Source organism: Neoarius graeffei, chromosome 8, assembly GCF_027579695.1.
Source record: "Neoarius graeffei isolate fNeoGra1 chromosome 8, fNeoGra1.pri, whole genome shotgun sequence".
Lineage (NCBI taxonomy): Eukaryota > Metazoa > Chordata > Actinopteri > Siluriformes > Ariidae > Neoarius > Neoarius graeffei.
In genome coordinates this window covers 89,916,399-89,938,881 of record NC_083576.1, presented here as the reverse complement: position 1 = coordinate 89,938,881, position 22,483 = coordinate 89,916,399, and the positions used below count along the sequence as shown (strand labels likewise).

Here is a 22,483-nt window from a genome sequence, read left to right as displayed (position 1 = left end):
CACACAGAGAGCGTGCATGAAACGCACGAGAGCGCGCGTGTGATGTGCTGATTTTCGAGCCGCAGACCGGCTGCAGAGGTTCTTTGTCATGTCAAACAAACTCTACGGGCGCTTACGTTTTTATCAGGTTGCAAGACAAACTTACGGCCAACACACGTCTTTCTCCGTGAACAAAAAAAACCGCAGTGATTTGGGAAACGCCAAAAATCACACGGCCAAAAAATCGTACGTCCGGTTGTGACCTAGGCTTAACCAAACCACAACACTCTCCGTTACATGTAAAAATAACCACACAGCCTTAGATTAATAAACTTACCCCATCAGAAAGAGAAACTGCGCCTTGCACACACCAATGCCTCCGATGGAATGTAATCCTAGAACAGTCCGTGTATCATCTGATCATTCAAGTATTCCATTCAATCTGGAAAACGAGGTTGCGTTTTTTTTTTGCTAGAAATGGTTATCTCCGATGTAAATACCGTGTGTCTGTTTGCTTCGCAGTGTGTCAGGTCCTCTGCGCTCTGTTTAGCTTCCTCATTCCATAGTGAAATCACACGCCTGTATGCAGTTAAGTAGCCATGCGCTCAGCCCGGATCATACAGCTGATTCGCGGAAAAAAAAAACAAAAGACTTAAATCTTCATGTGAATGGCCCATATGGTAATTTACCCACACCCCCCAGCAGGCTACAGTCCTGACAAAAACGAGACAATGTGCAACAAAAAATGTATGCTTTTCCAACAAAACAATCTATTATCTGAAATACTGATTGCATTCTTCAAGATCTCAACTTGCACATGATGGAAAAAAACAAAAATCACAAATTTCGAAAAAAAAATGCTTCTTTTGTTATTATCTCGGATTCGTTTCGGCCGACATGTGTCCCTGGATTCGGTGAGGGGTCACAAATACACCTTAGCCAGCTTCCCTTTGTCTTAGCTTAGCCACAAGCTAATCTAGGCCTACCACGTGCTTAGCTAGGCCATAGGGCCTTTAACAAGCACACATTAGCCACACAAAGCTAATCTAGGGCCTTCCCTACACACAGACCACACACACAAGCACACATTAGCAATAGAGCTAATCCTTGTTCTATTTAGATAGCATTTCTTTGTTTTAGCTAGCAACAAGCTAGGCCTAACACACACACACACACACACACACACACACACACACACACACACACATACATATATATATATATATATATATATATATATATATATATATATATATATACACCTCACTGTTGTATATTTTAATCTGCTATTATTTTTTTATCTTTGTTATAATAAATTCATTTATTAAAGTGTCTTTATTGTTGTGCAAAAATATCCTTGAAGTCACCCAATCTCTCAAAGAATTCAAAAAGGTGCATATAAGTTATGTAATATGGTAAGTGATCATAATAATCAGGATTAATGGTATGATTCACTTTGAATGATTCACTGATTCACTTTGAATGGTTCACTGATTTGATTCACTTGAACGATTCACTTCGAACCATTCGAATGGGATTGATTCAATTTGATTATTAACCTTCAAATTTAATGAGACTGATTTAATGAGATCACTTAATAATTACTAAATGCACCTACACTGGGGAAAGGGAAGTTTGGGCTTCCATGCTCAGACTGCTGCCTCCGCGACCCGGCCCCGGATAAGCGGAAGAAGATGAGACAAGACGAGATGAGACGAGAAGTAAGAAAGGAAAAAATAAAATAAGGATGTATGATGATCAAAAACAAGTTAATTAAGGAATACCTTGAATACTGAATGATGGAATTAATTTATTGCAAATATATATTAGATAAAAACTCAGCCGGGTCACTTTTGACCCATGTTTTGCATCAAAGGGTTAAACAGTCTTGTGACTTTGGTTCTGGTTCAAAAAGATTTATGTTCGGAAAAAAATGGAAAAGTGGTTAATTTATTCAACACACACATCATTGCATTGCTCAGCTCTCTCTCTCTCCCCATCTCTCTCTTATTTATCGTGGAAAGTTTATGAAACTAACCTGTGGCAAAATTGCCTTAAGTTATGATATTTGGCAAACATAATTTTAATTCAATTTGAACTGTAATGTAAAGTATGACAAATAAAGGGTTTCTCCTTTCTATTCCTCTATCAAAGCTAAATCAGCTTAAATGCTGGATTCATCAACTTTTGCACTTGTGTGTCATTTGTACAGCAGATGGATAGATTAGTGATTATCTAAAAAAAATGGAAACTTTCAGCAGATCTTTGATAACACCATCTTGAGTGGAGGAAGTAATGAGTTGAAGACGTCTGTAGAGATCAATTATAAATCATATAAAACAGCCTGGAAAACTCAGCTCAAGCAAATTTGATCTGAGGGAGAGAAGTCAAGTCAAGTCAAGTTTATTTGTATAGCGCTTTTAACAATAAACATTGTCGCAAAGCAGCTTTACAGAATTTGAACAACTTAAAACACGAGCTAATTTTATCCCTATTCTATCCCCAATGAGCAAGCCTGTGGCGACGGTGGCAAGGAAAAACTCCCTCAGACGACATGAGGAAGAAACCTCGAGAGGAACCAGACTCAAAAGGGAACCCATGCTCATTTGGGCAACAACAGACAGCCTGACTATAATATTAACAGTTTTAACATGAGGACAGTTTCGTTGATGTTATAACTCTTCATTGATGGAAACTTGAGTGCAAAACTGATTCATGATAACTGCAGTCCTAAAGTTAGCAAGACAACTGTAGTCCTCGGCCATAAAAGCATTACTGTAAGAGTCAAGAGCATCATCCAGGTATAACCCTCAACTATCCTCATGGGGCCGTCCTTCACAGGAGCGATGCAATAAAACTCCAACCAGACACAGGGCACCATGATGGATCAAGCAGGTCCGAGGGGCAGAAGAGGCCAGCATCTCAATCCCAGGACCAACATGTAACTCAGAGGGACAGATTGGGGGGGAAGAGAGAGAGAAAGAAAACACATGTTGTTAGGTATGCCCTAAAAATGACAAGTATTAAATCTGTGTGGTAGGCTCGCAGAGACGAGAGTCTTGACATCAGGCATAAAACACAACAATGGCATGTTAATATGGTAAAAAATATATCATGACCTGCTCTGGCTGGATGCTTGATTGGGTGATGGGAGCACACTCCTCAGCAATGATGAGATGCAGATGGGACCCTTAGGGCTGGCCAAGACAATTCAGTTACATTTCACTGGGTCTGGGACATGCGACAGAAGTCTGACAGCCAATTCCCTGCAGGCTACGATAGCCAGTCGAGGTCTCCACCCTCTCCACCAAAAGAGTTCCTGTTGACTCCATGTAACTCAGAGGGACAGATTTGGGGTGGGGGAGGGGGGAGGGAAAGAAAACCCAGGTTGTTAGGTATGCCCAATGTCACCTGAATAAGTAGGAGCAGTATACATATTGCACCGAGTACAAGCAGGGACTCCGGCAACTAACTAAGACAGCATAACTAAAAGGAGAGAGCCAGAAGGTAACAAAGGCATGAGGGAGCCCCGGGACATAAAGCAGCCAGCCACTACACAGTCAACAAACTCGAGTGAGCAAGTGAGTGGGGACTGACAGCATCCATACATCCCAGTTTACCAAAACACTGTCTGAGGACCCTCTAGATCTACACCTTTACCTCATAAACAGCATTAACAAAAGGCTTGACTAAACAGATATGTTTTCAGCCTAGACTTAAATGCTGAGACTGTGTCTGATTCCCGAACATTACTTGGAAGGCTGTTCCATAACTGTGGGGCTTTGTAAGAAAAGGCTCTGCCCCCTGATGTAGCCTTCACTATACGAGGTACCAGCAGATAGCCTGCACCTTTTGATCTAAGTAGGCGTGGCAGGTCATAGAGGAGCAGAAGTTCACTCAGGTACAGTACTGTGGTGCGAGACCATTTAGTGCTTTAAAGGTCAATAGTAGTATTTTATAATCAATATGAAATTTGATTGGGAGCCAATGCAGTGTGGATAAGACAGGCGTGATGTGGTCATATTTTCTAGTTCTAGTAAGGACTCTGGCTGCTGCATTTTGAACTAACTGGAGCTTATTTATGCACTTATTGGAACATCCAGACAGTAAGGCATTACAATAATCCAACCTGGAGGTAACGAAAGCATGGACTAGTTTTTCTGCTTCATGCAATGACATTAAATTTCTTATCTTTGCAATATTTCTGAGATGAAAGAAAGCTATCCAGGTGATGTTATCAATGTGAGTTTCGGATGAAAGACTGGGGTCAATAATCACTCCGAGGTCTTTTACTGCTGCACGTGAAGAAACAGAAAGGCCATCCAGAGTTACTGTGTAATCAGAAAACTTACTTCTAGCTGTATGTGGTCCTAGCTCAAGTACTTCAGTCTTGTCAGAGTTAAGCAGAAGGAAATTAATAAGCATCCAGTGTCTATTGTCCTTAACACATTCCTCAATTCTATTAAGCTGGTGTCTCTCATCAGGATTTGCAGAGACATACAACTGTGTGTCATCAGCATAACAGTGGAAACTAATACAATGTTTACGAATAATATCACCCAGAGGTAACATATAGAGAGAAAAAAGCAGTGGACCCAAGACAGAACCTTGTGGAACACCAAACTTTACCTCGGTATGTCTAGAAATATCACCATTTATATCAACATACTGGGTGGCACAGTGGTGTAGTGGTTAGCGCTGTCGCCTCACAGCAAGAAGGTCCTGGGTTCGAGCCCCGGGGCCGGCGAGGGCCTTTCTGTGCGGAGTTTGCATGTTCTCCCCGTGTCTGCGTGGGTTTCCTCCGGGTGCTCCGGTTTCCCCCACAGTCCAAAGACATGCAGGTTAGGTTAACTGGTGACTCTAAATTGACCATAGGTGTGAATGGTTGTCTGTGTCTATGTGTCAGCCCTGTGATGACCTGGCGACTTGTCCAGGGTGTACCCTGCCTTTCGCCCATAGTCAGCTGGGATAGGCTCCAGCTTGCCTGCGACCCTGTAGAAGGATAAAGCAGCTAGAGATAATGAGATGAGATGAGATATCAACATACTGATAACGATCAGTTAGATAAGACCTGAGCCAGGAGAGGGCCAGTCCCTTAACTCCCACAACATTTTCTAGTCTATCCAGAAGAATGGAATGATCAATGGTATCAAATGCAGCACTAAGGTCAAGCAACACAAGTAGCGAGACACAGCCCTGATCAGATGCCAACAGTAGGTCGTTTACTACTTTAACCACTGCTGTCTCTGTGCTATGATGAGGTCTAAATCCTGACTGATACATTTCATGGATGTTATTCCCATGTAAATATGAGCATAACTGCTGTGCCACAGCTTTTTCAAGGATCTTGGAGATAAAGGGGAGGTTTGATATTGGCCGATAATTGGACAGCTGACAGGGATCAAGGTCAGGTTTTTTAATCAGGGGTTTGATAACTGCTAGTTTAAAGGATTTGGGTACATAGCCAATCATAAGAGAAGAATTTATTATTTTTAGAAGCGGTTCAATTACTCCAGGCATTATCTGTTTGAATAGATGTGTCGGTAAGGGATCTAGTACGCAAGTTGAGGCTTTTGATGTAGAGATTAATGAAAGTAATTCAGTTTCTTTTAGGGGAGTAAAACATTCTAACTGATGATCCGATACAGTTATATAGTTAACTACAAGGTCACTTTCATTGTCTGACCTTAAATTAGTAGTTTGAATTTTTTGTCGGATATTCTCAATTTTGTCATTAAAAAAATTCATGAAGTCGTTGCTACTACATACTGCAGGTGTGCATGTGTCGATAGTGGACTTATTCCTGGTTAATTTTGCTGCAGTATTAAATAGGAATCTATGATTATTTTTGTTATCTTCTATTAGGGAGGAGAGATATGTTGATCTCGCAGCACTAAGAGCCTTTCTATACTTCAGGAAGCTCTCCTTCCAAGCTAATTTGAACACTACCAATTTTGTTTGACGCCATTTACGTTCCAATTTTTGAGTGGTCTGTTTTAATGTGCGAGTGTCATCATTATACCAGGGTGCTAATTTTTTGTCTCTGACCATTTTCCTTTTTAGAGGAGCTACATTATCTAAAGTATGGCGGAATGTTGACTCTAAGCATTCAGTTGCCTGATCAAGTTCTGCAGGGGCTGACAGTGACCCAATCAAAGTTGACAGCTCTGGGAGGTCATTTATAAAGCTCTGTGCAGTAGTTGACGTGAAAGTACGTTTAATACAGTAGCATGGTGAGGTGCATATATTATTACTCAGACATAGTTTGAATGAGATGAGATAATGATCTGAGATAACTTCAGACTGTGGAAGTATGACTATATTGTCTACGTTTAATCTGAATGTTAGTATTAGATCAAGGGTGTGACCACCATTATGGGTCGGTCCTATGACATTCTGCTTAATCCCGACTGAATCTAAGATGGACACAAACGCTGTTTTTAAAGGGTCTTCTGGGTTATCGAAGTGAATATTAAAATCTCCGACAACTAAAGCTTTGTCTAAGGAAATAACCAGATCTGAGATAAAATCTGCAAATTCAGAAAGAAACTCAGAATATGGCCCCGGGGGCCTGTAAATAATAAGCACATTAACTACTTATTTTTCGAGGCTACATACATTATATGAGTATGAAGAACTTTAAATGTATTAAATTTATAACCAGGTTTTTGTATTACACCTAGATAATCGTTATAAATAACAGCGACGCCGCCTCCTCTGCCAGTTAGACGAGGCTGGTGTATATAACTGTATCCAGGAGGACTCGCTTCATTTAATGCTATATATTCATTTGGCTTAATCCATGTTTCAGTTAAACAAAGTACATTAAACTCCTGATCAGTAATGAGTTCATTAACCATTAGCGCTTTAGATGTAAGAGATCTAATATTTAATAGCCCCACCTTTAGATCAAAGGTGCTGGCAGCAGCTGTACAGTCAGTATGATCTAATTTTATATTGATTAGGTTACTGGAACAAACTCTCTGAAAATTTCTACCTTTTTGTTGAGCTCGGGGAACAGACACAGTCTCGATGTAGTGGACCCTGAGTGACGACTCTGTGCAGCTAGCAGACAGTTGGTTTAGCCTGTTCGTCTGCTCCCTGGCCTTGGCTCTGGATTGTCAGAAATTAACTAGGCCTGTTCTGAGACTATGACCTATGCTGCAGGAAATGAGAGCAGCACCTTCCCGAGTGGGATGGATACCGTCCCGCCCTAACAGGCCAGCAGTGCCCTCAAAATTAGCCCAATTATCTATAAAGCCCACACTGTTTTCAGAGCACCACCTGGACAGCCAGCAGTTCAGCGACCATAACCTGCTGTAAGCTACATCGCCACGCCGCATTGGGATGGGGCCAGAGCATACTACAGCATCGGACATCGCCTTCGCTAATTTAAACACCTCTACAAAGTTACTCTTAGTAACCTCAGACTGACGAAGGTGTATATCATTAGCTCCTGCATGGATAACTATCTTTGAGAACCTGTGCTTGCCTAGGACCCTAAGATTACCTGCTATGTCCGGCACCCTGGCTCCCGGTATACACCTGACTAAAGCTGCTGGTGCCCCTAAAGGCTGAGCTAATTTCACATGCCGTATGATAGAGTCCCCTATAACCAGAGCTCTTTCAGGTTTCTCAGTGGGTGCATCACTAAGGAGAGCAAACCTGTTCGGCATGTGACGCGGAGAGGAGTGGTGCTCCCGTGGGCGAGCCTCAGCGGTAGCTTTGGCTCTACGCTTATGCCGCCGAGTCGTCACCTATTCACCCCGCTGTAAGGGCTCTAATGCCGGAGTTAGGGGATTACTAACTCCACATAGGGCATCCAGACTTTCCCCCTACAGAAACTACACTGTTCTCACGCTCACTAACCTTCTCTAAAGCCTGGACATGCGCTTCTAGCACTGTAATCTTCTCTGTCAGAGAGCTACTAATCTGCACTTATCACAAATAAAGCTAATAAAGCTATCACTAGTGACGGAGGAAGAATGACTAAACATCCTGCACTCAGCACACTGAACAGGCTGAAGGTGTGCCATGATGAAAAGATTCACGTACCTTAAACAAAGATCTGTTTATATTAAAGCAGATCCGATATGGATGGCCTCCGCTTGTGGTCTTTACACAGGAGGAGAGAAAAAGAAAGCTTCCGGTCTCAGCGTTCTTCCGAAAAAAGAGAGAGAAAGAAAAAAAACGGAAAAAGGAAAGCGAAAGTGAAAAGTACAAAAGGAAAGTGACAGTACAATAAAAATGAAGAGGATACCAGTCGATTGAGCAACTCGTCAATACGAGGCATTGGGTACGCATCGAATTTAGACACCACGTTGACCTTTCTATAGTCCACACAGAACCGGACTGACCTGTCAGCCTTGGGCACCAAGACCACCGGGCTGCTCCAGTCACTGTGTGTTCGGTTCTTCCTGATTTTCCCACCGAACAGGGCATCAAAAGAGCACACTGGAAGGTTATAACTCGTCTTTGGTTTATTTTTTATTTGTCCACAATTTGCTTCAGTAGCTGTATATGCAACAGTATTTGGCAGTACAGTACATTAGTGGCAGTACAGCAGCAGCGTTTGGCAGGTTATAAACCGGTGCCGTGTAGCTCTCTTGACAAGGTGGCAATACCGACTTTGTGTGCACTCCAACTTTTATACATTCTAAAATTCATTGGATACAAACCAGCCTATGAGGATTTACCAGCTCCAAACACTTTAACAAGGTAAGTAAGAAAGTCCTCTCCACTCATTGCATCCAATTGCTTTAATTGATTGCCCAACTTGACTCCTCCTACTCACTAGTGACTTAACAGACGCAACACTGTGGGACTCCTCGATGATGCCCATTTCGAGCATGGCCTCGAGTTCTTCCCGAACCACCTTTTTTTTTGTGTTCAGGCAGTCTGTAAGGGCTGCTGCGCACTACTACCCCCGGGGGCGTCTCAGTGTGGTGTTCTATGAGGTGGGTGCAGCTGGGCAGGGGCGAGAACATGTCAGAAAATTCTGTTTGCAACTGGGCGACCTCCGCGAGTTGGGTCGGGGAGAGGTGGGCTCCACAGGGGACCGGAGCGGTGGGCGATGTCAATTTTCCTTTTTGAACCTCCGGCCCCAGCTCCGCCTTCTCTGGAACCACCGACACCAATGCCACAGGGACCTCCTTGCTCCAAAGTTTTAACAGATTGAGGTGGTAAATCTGTAACGCCCCGCCCCTGTCCGTTCGCCTCACCTCATAGTCGACGTCCCCGACTCACCATGTGACCTCAAAGGGTCCTTGCCACCTGGCGATTAATTTGAAGCTCAATATGGGGAACAACACGAGTACTTTATCTCCCAGTGTGAACTCCCTAAGGTGCGTGCCCCTGTCGTACAGACAGACTTGATGTTCTTGGGCCTGCCGCAAATTCTCCTGGGTTAAGTGTGTGAGGGTGTGGAGTTTGGCGGCAGGTCGATAATGTACTGAATTTCATTTTTACTTATTGAAGGTCCCTCCTCCCAATTTTCACGCAGCACATCTAGAATGCCATGCGGCTTATGCCCGTATAATAATTTGAACAGGGAGAACCCCGTGGAGGCTTGTGGGACCTCTCGCACTGCGAATAACAGGGGCTCGAGCCATTTATCCCAGTTGCGTGTGTCCTCGCTTACAAATTTTTTAATTACGTTTTTGAGGATGCGATTGAACCTTTCGACTAAGCCATCCGTTTGTGGGTGATAAACGCTGGTGCGGATAGGCTTAATTCCCAGTAACCCATACAGTTCGTGCAGTGTGCATGACATAAACGCAGTGCCTTGATCAGTCAGAATCTCTTTGGGGATTCCGACTCGGGAGATGACGCGGAAGAGTGCTTCTGCAATACTGCGTGCTGAGATATTGCGATGAGGCACTGCTTCCGGATATCGTGTTGCATAGTCCACCAGAACTAAAATAAAGTGATATCCTTGTGTTGACCGATCTAATGGCACCGATGAGATCCATCACAATTCTTTCGAACGGGGTCTCGATTAAGGGCAGAGGGTGCAAAGGCGCTTTTGGAATGGCCGCTGGATTTACTAACTGGCATTCGTGGCACGCTGTACACCACCTACGGACATCGCTGCGAATCCATGGCCAATAGAACAGGCCCATTATTCAGGCTATTGTCTTATCCTGCCCCAAGTGTCCAGCCATGGGGTTAAAGTGAGCTGCCTGGAATACAAGTTCCCGGCGGCTCTTTGGGATCAAAAGCTGAGTTATCGGTTCCTCCCGGAAGTTGGGCGACGAATTGTTCCAGCGCCACCAGGTTGATGATTCCCTCGGCATCGTGGTTGTCGGCCCTCAGCCACCGCCGGCAGGTGTCCCAGAGCTGCTGGCCAAACGCGAACGGCTGGCCAACCTTCTCCAAGCGCAGCGCGTGGAAGCGCTGCCGCTGCTGTTCCTGTGTGCACCCCACACGTTGGAGGACGGCCCTGCGGAGGTCGGCATAGACCAGCCGGCTGTCGGCGGGGAGCTGTAGCGCGGCCAGCTGTGCCTCACCCATTAGCAGGGGGAGGAGGTGCGCCGCGCGCTGCTCCACTGGCCAACCCCACGCCTCTGCTGCCTGGTCAAAAAGAGCGAGGAAGGCTTTGGGGTTGTCCTGTGGACCCCTCTTCATTAGGGTGAGGTGGGGAGGGTCCATGCCGGTAATGATGACGGACCCTGCCGATGCGAGCAGGTGCTGGAATGCCTGGCGATCTTCCTGCTGCGCCAGCACCAGGGCTTCGAACCGTTGTTCTTGCTCCTTCCGGAGGGTGACCAGCGCTGGTACAGGCTCTGTTGGGCCGTGGAGAGTGCATGGACCAGGTCCTTGAAGGGGGAGGACTCTATGGGGCTGTTCTCTTCTTTACTCCGAGTCCTGGGTTTCGGAACCACTGTAGCAAGAGTTCTAGGTGGGTGGAGCACAGAAGCACGGCAGGCAAGAATTGAGTTCTCAACAACTCTTTTATTTAGCTTTTCAGCTTTTATATTCACTCTCGCATGCACGCACACAAGCATCCAGGTTGGGGGAGAACTCCCTTCCTCTGCTCTCTCTCTCCTTTATAGGGCACGGTCACTGGGGAAGACACACAAACACAGGTTAATTCCCATCACGTGTAGTGATTCTGCCACTTACCTTCACTAACTCTGCCCTCCCTTCACAGACTGACGCTTGACCACACCCCTGCTGCCACATTTACATTCCCCACAGCACTAATGCTAAGGAAACACTTTGTGTACTGTATGGTGCGATCAGTGAACTGTAGAATGCTCACCCTGATAGACTGTTTATTATCACTGGAGATTTCAACCATGCGAATCTCAGGTCAGTGCTCCCTAAATTTCATCAATATGTGGACTTTGTAATGAGAGCGGCAAACACACTGGATCTTGTTTACACAAAAATACAAACATTCCCAGGGCAACTCCCCCCACCCCCACTTCAGCTACTCAGACATATCTCTGTTATGCTAATTCCAGCATGCAGACTGCTCATCAGACTCTCCAAAGCAGTTCTAAGGCAGGTGAAAACCTGGCCAGAAGGAGCCATCTCTGCTCTCCAGGACTGTTTTGAGAGAACTGACTGGGACATGTTTAGGGAGGCTGCAACCAATGGCAACTGCAGTAACTTACTGGAGTACACAGCATCAGTGACCAGCTACATCAACAAGTGCATTGATGATGTTTCTGTCTCTATGACCATCACCACTCACCCCAACCAGATGCAGTGGATTACTGCAGAGGTGTGTGCTCTACTAAGGACCTGAGATGCTGCCTTCAGAGCCTGTGACAGAGCGGCCCTAAGAGCAGTGAGGGCCAAACTGTCTCGGCCCATCAGAGCAGCAATGCACGCATACTCCCAGAGAATCCACAGCTACTTCGAGGACAGCGGAGACACACAGAGCATGTGGCAGGGCATGCAGGTCATCACAAACTACAGGACAACAGCACCTGCCTGTGACAATGATGCCTCCCTTCCAGATGCGCTGAACAGCTTCTATACACAGTTTGAGGCACAGAACCGTGTGGCAGCAAGGAAGACCATCCCTCCTCCCAATGACCATGGTGCCATGTCTGACCACAGCCGATGTGAGGAAAACTCTATGCATAGTCGACCCACAGAAGTCTGCTGGACCAGACAACATCCCCGGTGAAGGGCTCAGAGAATGTGTGGAACAGCTGGCAGATGTTCTCACTGCCATCTTCAACATCTCCCTGAGCAACGCCATCATTTCTAAGTGCTTCAAGACCACTACCACTGTCCCCATGCTGAAGACGTCTTCAGTGTCCTGCCTCAATGACTACCATCTTGTTGCACTCACACCCATCATTATAAATTCACATTGACAGATTGATGAGGATATTATGTTGCCATCTGTTTGCTTTTTCCTGAATGTTCAACATAACTTTGTGTTGATGATATGTTATGTTAATATAACATCAATAAAGAATTGTTTTGTTTGGAATTGAATGTGTTTTTTTGTTTTTTAAGATTCTTGTACATCTTATGAAGAATATTAAAAATCCTTGAAGATCTTGGCAAGAATTTCAAAGATGCTTCAAGATCTTTTAAGGATCTTTGTTGAGATCCTCAGCAAAGTCCCTCACAAAGAACTTTACAGATTCTTGAAGATCTTGGCAAGAACTTTGAAGATCTTGACAAGAATTCAAAAGATTCTTGAAGATCTTCAAAAAATAATTGAAGATTCTTGCAGAAACTTGAAGATCTTGAAAATAACTTTGAAGATCCTTGTAGATCCTTGAAGATCTTGGCAGGAAATTTGAAGCTCCTTGTAGATCTTGGCAAGAAGTTAAAATATTTTTGTAAATCCTTGAAGTTAAAGTCCTTCCCACGGCCTGTGGCACCGATCTCCATAACCCTCAGCCTCTTGCCTATTACATAGCTAGGGTTACAGTGGGGGGGGCTAGTCCTCTGGTAACCACAAGAGTTTAACTCCCCACTCACATCTGTATTGCAGCATGCCTTGCCAGATGGTAGTAGGTACCATTTTTATGATGGCCTTTGGTATGACCCAACCGTGAATAGAACTCACAATCTCATAAGCGAATGGCAGACACGCTACCACTAGGCCACTAGCCGGTCTGGAGCCTTGAAGAGCTTGCTAAGAATTCTAAAGATGTTTCAAGATCTTTTGAGGATCTTTGTTGAGATCCTCAGCAGGATCCTCAAAGTCTGTCACAAAGAACTTTACGGATTCTTGAAGATTCCTGAAAGACTTTCATCCAGCCATCCTTATCAAATTCTTATGAGGCATAATTATGTAAATTTCAATCTATTTCCATCCTTGCCAATACCATTGAATTTGGATCGTTAAAAAAAATTGAAAGATCCTCATTAGATCCTTGAGGAGCTTAAAAGATCCTCACAAAGATCTTGTAGAGACCTTGACAAGGATCCTTACAAGATCCTGATTAAATCCTTCAAGATTCCAGTTAAGATCCTTATAAGATCCTGAAAAGGATCCATTTAAAATCTTTGAAGGATACTTGTTAAATCTTTGAGGATCTTGGAGGAACTTTGCAAAGATCTTGTGAAGATTTGGACAAAGATCCTGAAAAGATCCTGATCAAATCTTCAAGGATCCTAGCAAAGGTCTTAACAGGATCCTAAGAAGGATCCTTGTAATATCTTTGAAAGATCCTTGTTGAATCTTTGAGGATCTTAAAGAATCCTTGCAAAGATCTTTGCGGAGATCATTATTATGATTTTTTTAGGATCCTTAAAAGATCTTTGTCAAATCCTTGAGGATCAGCACAAATGATTTTGCATATGAAGATCTTTGAAGATCTTTCCAAGATCCTTTAAGGATCCTATAAAGAACCTTATCTTTAAGGATCTTTGGCAGTTCCTTGACAATCCTCATGGATCCCTAAAGATCCTGTGAGGTTTTTCACCAGGGTGAACACCTCCCTCTGCAACTGGATCCTGGATTTCATGACTGAGAGGCCTCAATCAGTTATTATTATTATTAGCAAAATTTCCAGCACCACCATACTGAGCACTCCACCCCCCCAGGACACGCTGCATCCGCTAAGCCACCGGCATTGTGGCTAACCCCACACACCCTTTACACAATCTCTTCACCTTCCTGCCATCTGGAAAGAGGTACGGAAGCATTCGAGCCTTCACAGCCAGACTCTGTAACAGTTTCTTCCTACATGCTATCAGACTCCTCAACTCTGAGGGACTGGACTGATACACACTCGGACTGTTGAACACACCACTCACACTGCAGTCTTTGCACAGTGGACAATAATGTACTATTGCTTTACAATGTTTACAATGTCTCTCACACACACAAAATTTACATTTATTGATTCCCTTTTCATATCCTACATCAATATGCACACTCAACTCTGCACCTTACGTATATTGTTTGTGTCTGCACTTTATGTTGTTTGTGTCATTTATTATCTGCAATGTTGGTCTCTTTACATTCTTGCACTTTATAATATATTGTAGATTGCAGTCCTGTAATGTTTAATGGAGCACCATGGTCCTGAAGAAACGTTGCTTCATTTTAACTGTGTACTTTACCAAGTGTATACAGTGGTGCTTGAAAGTTTGTGAACCCTTTAGAATTTTCTATATTTCTGCATAAATATGACTTAAAACATCATCAGATTTTCACACAAGTCCTAAAAGTAAATAAAGAGAACCCAGTTAAACAAATGAGACAAAAATATTATACTTGGTCATTTATTTATTGAGGAAAATGATCCAATATTACATATCTGTGAGTGGCAAAAGTATGTGAACCTCTAGGATTAGCAGTTAATTTGAAGGTGAAATTAGAGTCAGGTGTTTTCAATCAATGGGATGACAATCAGGTGTGAGTGGGCACCCTGTTTTATTTAAAGAACAGGGATCTATCAAAGTCTGATCTTCAAAACACATGTTTGTGGATGTGTATCATGGCACGAACAAAGGAGATTTCTGAGGACCTCAGAAAAAGTGTTGTTGATGCTCATCAGGCTGGAAAAGGTTACAAAACCGTCTCTAAAGAGTTTGGACTCCACCACAACAGGGGGGCAGGGCACTGACTTCAGCAGTTAAGGGTGGTAGTGTGATGACCTCGGTCATGCTCCAGAGCACTGGAGTGATGACCTCACCAGAGTCAGGAAGCACAGACAGCATGATATCAGTGAAATAGAGAGGTGGGGCAACTACTTCCTTGCCAGAGTCAGGAGGTGACTGGACAGGACATGAGGGGTATCGGGCTTGGGCCATGCTGAATATGATTAAAAATTAGGTAAATTATTTATTTACATCAACATTATTCAAAAAGTGCAGTTAAGATGTGGGTGTGGCTAAATTATTATGGTACACAGTACATGCAGCACAAATCGAGCAGTGAGTGCAGATTGGGTACCCACAGGGTGAAAGTACTACATGCATGAATTTTTCTGAGATGCTCTTGAGATGAGTGTGTGTGTGTGTGTGTGTGTGTGTGTGTGTGTGTGTGTTACTGTGCACACTGTTTAGTCATGAACATAGCTTTATCAATCATAAACACACCACTGAGTGAATCATCTGAGTAATTAAACATGAATAAATGCAGGCATGTTATTTAACAGATACATGAACAATGTGAGCTAAAGTTGGAGAAAAATTATAATTTTATTATTTTGAAAGTATGTATTTATATACCATGGATTCAGAAAGTATCACCTTTTGTATGAAAATGTGAGCTGTATTAATTTATTCATGTGTTTAATATTTAAGGGGTAAGAGATGGATCAGTTGTTATCTTCTAGATAAACTGTAGAGCTTGAGTAGAGGAAGTGGTGAGTTGATTAGATGTGTGTAGCGGTACGGGGGGTGGAGGGGAAACCAGACTTAGATGGTTTAAAATCAAGCTATACTGCTAAACTCAACATCAAAAACAAATTTGATGTTCGAGAGAGAAGAGATCAGATCTTCACACAACTGCTGAGAACATGAAGATGAATCGTGTGTTTTTGGTCCTGGGCTTCGTCCTGATCATGGGGCTCTACTCAGATGCTCTGCGTGAGTTTAATACACACATTTTATGTAGCGGTACAACAGTTACATAAGAAGTAGAAGTAAATATGTACAGTATAAACTACACACACACACACACACACACAATTTTTATTTGGTATTAACTGATGTATAATATTTATTAATGTTCCACCTTCAGAGTGACTTATAGAGGATATGGACTTGATAAGTGGTTACTCAGTGTATATACTGTAAAGCAACAATGATTACAGTTGTCCTACCTGTGAAATAAAAATGTGTTCTACATGGGAACAATGCGTAACACGTAACATGCAATGTGTCTAAAAAATATATCTGAATTTCCGGGATGAAAAAAAAATTATTATTATTATTATTATTATTATTATTATTATTATTATTATTATCAGCAGTAGTAGTAAGATCACATCAAATCTTGTTCATTAACTAAATATCTGAAAGATGGATTATTTTTATATGACATTTATGCACATTTATTTTATTATGAGTTTCTATTTGACTAAATCACCTCATCTGTGTCTCACTCTGCTGAAGGTGATATACATCGCACAGAGCCTAAAAGCTGCTGTTCTGAGTTTTTCACTGGCAAAATTCCTCCTGAAAAGATCCTGAATGTTACAAAGACAGACTCACGCTGTACACAGCAAGGCTTCATGTGAGTATCTGACAATTACACATGGATTCCTGTTTAATTCCATGATTTTAATTTTTATAAAAGTGAAATTAAATCCATTTCTAAATGAGATGAGAGTAGATGAGATTGTGTTGATGTGTGTGTTGATGTGTGTGTTTCAGTGTTACTACTAAGCGCTTCAGACTGTGTGTTCATAAAGTTCCGAAACGTGAGTTTAATACACACATTTGATGGAGCTGTATGTTACGACTTGTAGCATCAGCCACATAAAGTTTTAATTATTGATCAGTAGCATAAAATAGTATCTATTGTCTCAGACATTTATTTATATTTCATCTTAAAACGTCTATGTAAATTAATACATAGAAAGCCTGGCCAGGCGCTGAACGTTCTTTTGCCTTCACTTTAAGAGATATGGGCGTTTAGAAGAGAAATTCAGGGCGAGCATGAGCCTCAGAAGTCTATAGGGTTTTTCCCTGTCACTGTCACACGCACACACCTTCTCACTCCCTATCCTATGGCTATAGTCCCTTTAAATCACATGCTCATTGTTTGAACAGAGGCATGGATGGGGGTAGATGGAAGCCGGCACGCAAACATTCTGATATCCTCCAGAATTCTTTAATAGTCCGAAATAAATCGAAGGCTACATGTTGATGGATTATTTTGTTCTTCTACGCCCTTTTTGAGGAATGTACTGCCGGACTTTCACGGACTTAAAAGGGAGAGCACAGTGTTGCCGTAACGAGCTCCCCAGCCACGCCTACAAGCGATCACAGCAGCAGCGCTGAGAGTCGTCACACTGTGCAACAATAGTTAGATATAAAAGTATAAGTAAACATGTACAGTATAAACTACACACACACACACACACACACACACACACTTTTTATTTGGTATTAACTGATGTATAATATTTATCAATGTTCCACCTTCAGAGTGACTTATAGACAGTGGTGTCAAAAGTACTCATATTTGTTACTTAAGTAAAAGTATAGATACTGTAGTTTAAAACTACTCTGGAAAAAGTTGAAGTATCAACTTGACGTTTTTACTCAAGTAAAAGTGAAAAAGTATGTGCTCAAAAACCTACTTAAAGTATAAAAGTATAAAGTAAATTTACAAAAAATAATAATACATTAGTTGATGCCACTATAAAGATTGGAAACTTAATTTGAAACTGATTATAGGCCTGCATTCAGCCCAAAACACAGTATTATCATAAACCCCTTACTGTCAAAGACAAAGCAACTTGAGGAGCTTGTTCTTTCTCAAACTTTATTGGACGTCCAGAGGTAGCACTCAAGGCTTGCCATAACAAAGGTATTGAGGCTTGCAAATGCCTGTAATAAGCCTGTAACAAAATAGTATTAATCCAAACTGTACAGTTGGTGAAAAGGTATTCCATGTACTCAAAGTTTGTGTGGCGAGAGAGCGAGGAGAGAGCGAGGAGAGAGCGAGAGAGAGAGAGAGAGAGAGAGAGAGAAAGAGATTCTGCACACACTAGGAGTGCACAAGGTATACATGTTTGATTTTTTTTTTTTTTTTGGATAAGGCAAACAATTTCCCTTTTGCTATTACATTCAAGGTAGCACTCAAGGCTTGCCATAACAAAGGTATTCAGGCTTGCAAATGCCTGTAATAAGCCTGTAACAAAATAGTATTAATCCAAACTGTACAGTTGGTGAAAAGGTAGAGAGATCGATTCTGCACACACTAGGAGTGCACGAGGTATACATGTTTGCCTTATCCAAGAAAAAAAAAAAAAAAACGGGGAAAAAAAGCAAACAATTTCCCCTCTGCTATTAAATTCAAACCCAAAACTAAAATGAGCTTTTATAATTATACAGACATCCCTGAAGATGATGGTCCGATAAAAAAAAAAAAAAAAAACAACTGCCTAACGCCTAACTGCTTTGATATCCTTTTCCCCCCAGGGTATGTCAGATCGGTTAGTAACTTTCAGGAAAAAAAAAAAAAAAACACAAAAATGAGAGTCAAAGTCCACAGGCAGCTAGTGAGGTGCATTTAACATATCCCCTTCAACTGACTCATGTAGAGTCTGCTGTTGAGCCCTCGGGGCAGCACAGTGGTTTAGAAATGAACTACACATTGCGCTATACCCTAACTTTTTAGCCACAACTGTGTGTGTGTGTGTGTGTGTGTGTAATGATATCAATGTAATGAAGGGGTTCATAGAACCCTTCAAACAATGGACCATAAAACCTGGACAGTCAAGAAGTATGACGGTGTGTGGTGTGTGCACCATTATGGAAAGGAAGACAGCATACCCATTCAGACTACCAAAATGCTCTGTTGAGCCTCAAAAGAAGCTGATTCTCAAAGTTCTTGTGATCAATACGTGCCCTTTTTGGACGGAAGATCAGTCCCGCTACACTAAACAGTCTGTCACATGCAGCTGAGGCTGGGAGTGCAGTGTTAAGCCTGAGGGAAAGGGTGCAAATTGCTGGGAAAGACTTCAGTGCATCCATTGTATCACCTGGGGAGCCAAGGTAAGTCTCCAGCTGTTTGGCGTTTTCTTGGGAACTGGCCTGCTTGATTGAAGAAAAGAAGTCCTCCTCTGAAGAAGACGGCGAGCTCTCAACTTGATCCTCCTCAGTTTGGTCTTTCAAGTGACTTTTAATGTAGTCAAGACCTAATGAATACAAGGAAAATAAGACAGAAAACTGAAATTACAACATTGTAAATATTGATTAACTGTATATTGCTTATGAACAAATACATCAGTAAATGCTTGTGACTGGGTGGTATATGAGGGAGCTTCACACTGTCCATGGAAACCAGTAGAATGTATGGCCTTTACAGTCCATATCGACTGATACGTTCATTGGATCCAAGTGAAGTCCCACATTGCATACAAAATCCTTCTCTTGACCAACAAATCACTCAACTCTCTTGCTCCCCAGTACCTCTCTGACCTCCTCTAACACTACACCCAGCCTAGGTCGCTGAGTTCCTCTGGCAAAGACCAACTTGTCATCTACCGCACCAGACTACGTACCGTTGGTGACAGAGCCTTTGGTGTTGCTGCCCCCACCCTCTAAGCTAAACCAGTCTGCATTCTCACATACGCCATGCCCACACACTGGTTTCTTTTAAAAAGCACCTCAAATCCCATTTGTTCACTGAGGCCTATGGTCTCTGTATTATAGTAACAAAAACGTAGCACTTACCAAGTGTCAGGGTGCAATCGTCACTTGTCCAGCCTGTCTTGAATTTGGGCACGAGGATTGCAGCAGCGATTAGCTCTGGTTCTTTGAGGACTTGTTCAAATCGCTTCTCAAGGCCTTTTAGTAGAGCATCGATTAAAGGCCTACAGTACTTGGAGGAAATGCTGAGGCTCTGGAGCTTATTCTTGAGTATTGTGATTGTTGGCACCAACCAGCCCATCTGCACATTCGTCTCTCCCTGCAGCACATCCAGGGCCTTCGCCACCGGGGCCATGGTCTTTGTGTATTCGGCCAGGAATGCAAGCTCCACAGGTGTGAACCTGTTGAATCAACAAAGAAAGAACACAAAATAACGCCTTTAATTAAATAACTAACAAATTCTGCAAATCACCTGCACAAGAAATTAGTGAAAAAAAAAAATATATATATATATACTGTATATATACTGTAAATAGAGGAGATGCATTAACATGCTTTTTTACATCATTTATGTTCACATTGATTGAAAAACAAAAACTAAAAGTGGCTGGTACATACATGGCTATCTTCAGTGCGCTGCATACAGCTGTGATGGCTCCTTCTCCCTGCTCCCTTTTTATTCTGATGATCCTCTCCACCGCCAGGAACATGGAATTCCATCTTGTAGCATTCGGCCTCACTAGTTGCAGTTTGCAGTTCTTTTCGATAACCTCTGCTGCTGTGGTAGATCTTGCGCTTTTGTTCCAAAGTCCCCAACACTTTGAAAAGGCTAAGCGTGAAACCCTCTTGTAGGCGCTGTTGACATTGGCCTCCTCAACATCAACAGTTGACACTAAATTAAGTAGGTGGCAAGCACAGCGATGGTGCCTGGGAAGTTGGTATTCCAGGGTGTCATCTTCAGCTTCATCAAGTATCGCTCCAGCATCGATTAACTCCATGCCCTCACTCTCCAATTCCTCATCAATGGATTCACCACCGTCATCTTTGCCTTCACCACCCTCAACAAAACAAGCACCTGGGTTGTTGTTTTCATCAGTCTGTCCATACAGCTTAAAAGCTTTTATGAAATTGGAGCCATTGTCAGTCGTAGTGCGCGTGATTTTGTCTCGGATGTTGAATTCGCAATGAACTTCGTTTAATGCACTGGCAAGGGCAGAGAAGGTGTGGGGCCCATTCAGCTGCTTACAAGCTAGGGCAGCACACCGTCTGGTCATGGTGGTAGGGTCAATCCAATGGGCTGTTACGCCCAGAAAGCCTCTCCTATATGCTGTCCAGCAGTCAGTTGTCGTGCCTATGTAGTCAATTTTACTCATTGCTGCCTTCAGGTTGTTCTTCATTTCCAGAGACATTTTCTGAATTTTGTTCACAACGGTATTACGTGACATGACATTTAAATTTGGCTGAAGATGCTGAATCAGCTCTTTGAACCCCTGCTGCTCCACTGTGTTGGTTGCATGTAGACCTTGCACAATAAAGTTGAGGATTTTTTTATCGACACTGGCCTGGGACACCGACCTGCTGTTGAACAATTTTGATTGTTTGGGTGCTGGTGGGCCTTGCTCAGGTGTTCCTTCAGCCTTTCTCCTCAGGGCCGTTGAAGTTAGGGCTTTGTAGCATTCGAGATGATTACCATGTTTTCTCTGAAAAATAAAATGCACATAAACAATATATAAATAAATTATAAAACACCAAATCATTAGTTCATGAATAGGACACTGTCAATAATTTTACAGTTTTGATTAGGCACGTTTCCTCTACAGTAGTAGGCCAGTCACAATCTCACACACTTCAAACCAATACACAATTGCCCGTGGAAACATTCAAATTAAAAGCATAGCTCTAAATTAAGTGATGAAAAGATTTGGACAGGTCACTAATACTGAATTCAAGAAAACATCTGAATACATTGGAATGTACTCTATTATTAAATACATCTGTACAAAAAAGTGACACAAAAATAACTAAGCTAGGGTAGGCCTATTGTTAATTCAGTATCTCGTACACAACCAACCAACACAAAACGGTGAAAGATGCTGGAAGCATAAGATGACATTTACATGGTGCAATAAATCATAATAATACACAACAGTGTAGCTCAGACTTTGGGGGAAAACGGCAGCTTTTTTTTAAGACAAAAGCTAGCTAACTCTTTGGCAATTTAGCTGCTACTAGGCTGCAGTATGCTAGCCAAACTGCAGCAAAATACTGCGCAGTTAGACTATCACAGTCTTTGAGAAAGAAAGAAAGAAAACAGCTTACCTCTATATGTTTTTTCAAATTTGACGGCGAGTTTTTGAAAGCCAGAAGGACGTGCGTCTTCGGGATGCAGAGTTTGCACTGCATTTGAAACGAGTCGTTTTTGCTTCCGACGATTTCAAAGAATTCTTTCAGATAAGGCCACGGGTGAGGTGGAAGGTCTTTTTGGTCTCCTTCTCCATCTCCTGTGTCCAATCCCTCAGCCATTTCACCATTCATCTGAGCACTGAGCACGAGTGATGACTTCCTTTGAGTCTGCTCAAATGGGATGAATCGTCTAACCAATGACCGTTTGTTTTACTATGATTTAGCCAATTACGCTTGACCTCATAGGTGTGGATTGGCGCCACTGATCTGTATTGGAAGACGCACATGACGGAGGAAAATAGAATAAATATATATTTTTTTAAAAAATGGCCAAACTTAAATA

The 22,483-nt window shown here is 42.5% G+C and overlaps 1 protein-coding gene across 1 annotated transcript; it reads right to left on the bottom strand.

Annotated features, from left to right (window-relative positions):
* Positions 1-18,777: 18,777 nt before the first annotated feature.
* LOC132889959 (uncharacterized) lies at positions 18,778-22,260 on the bottom strand. Its single transcript, XM_060926763.1, has 4 exons — positions 22,057-22,260; positions 20,356-21,437; positions 19,822-20,138; positions 18,778-19,283 (listed from the first exon to the last, which is right to left on the bottom strand). The coding sequence occupies exons 1-4, from the start codon at positions 22,258-22,260 to the stop codon at positions 18,928-18,930; spliced, it is 1,959 nt and encodes a 652-aa protein (XP_060782746.1). The 3' UTR covers positions 18,778-18,927.
* Between the last annotated feature and the right edge of the window lie 223 nt (positions 22,261-22,483).

Coding starts and splice junctions, on each gene's coding strand:
- LOC132889959 (XM_060926763.1), bottom strand. CDS start 22,260: ATGGCTGAGGGATTGGACACAGGAGATGGAGAAGGAGACCAAAAAGAC. Junction 20,139..20,355: donor AGCGCACTGAAGATAGCCAT/GTATGTACCAGC, acceptor TTGATTCAACAG/GTTCACACCTGTGGAGCTTG. Junction 19,284..19,821: donor CGATTGCACCCTGACACTTG/GTAAGTGCTACG, acceptor TGTATTCATTAG/GTCTTGACTACATTAAAAGT.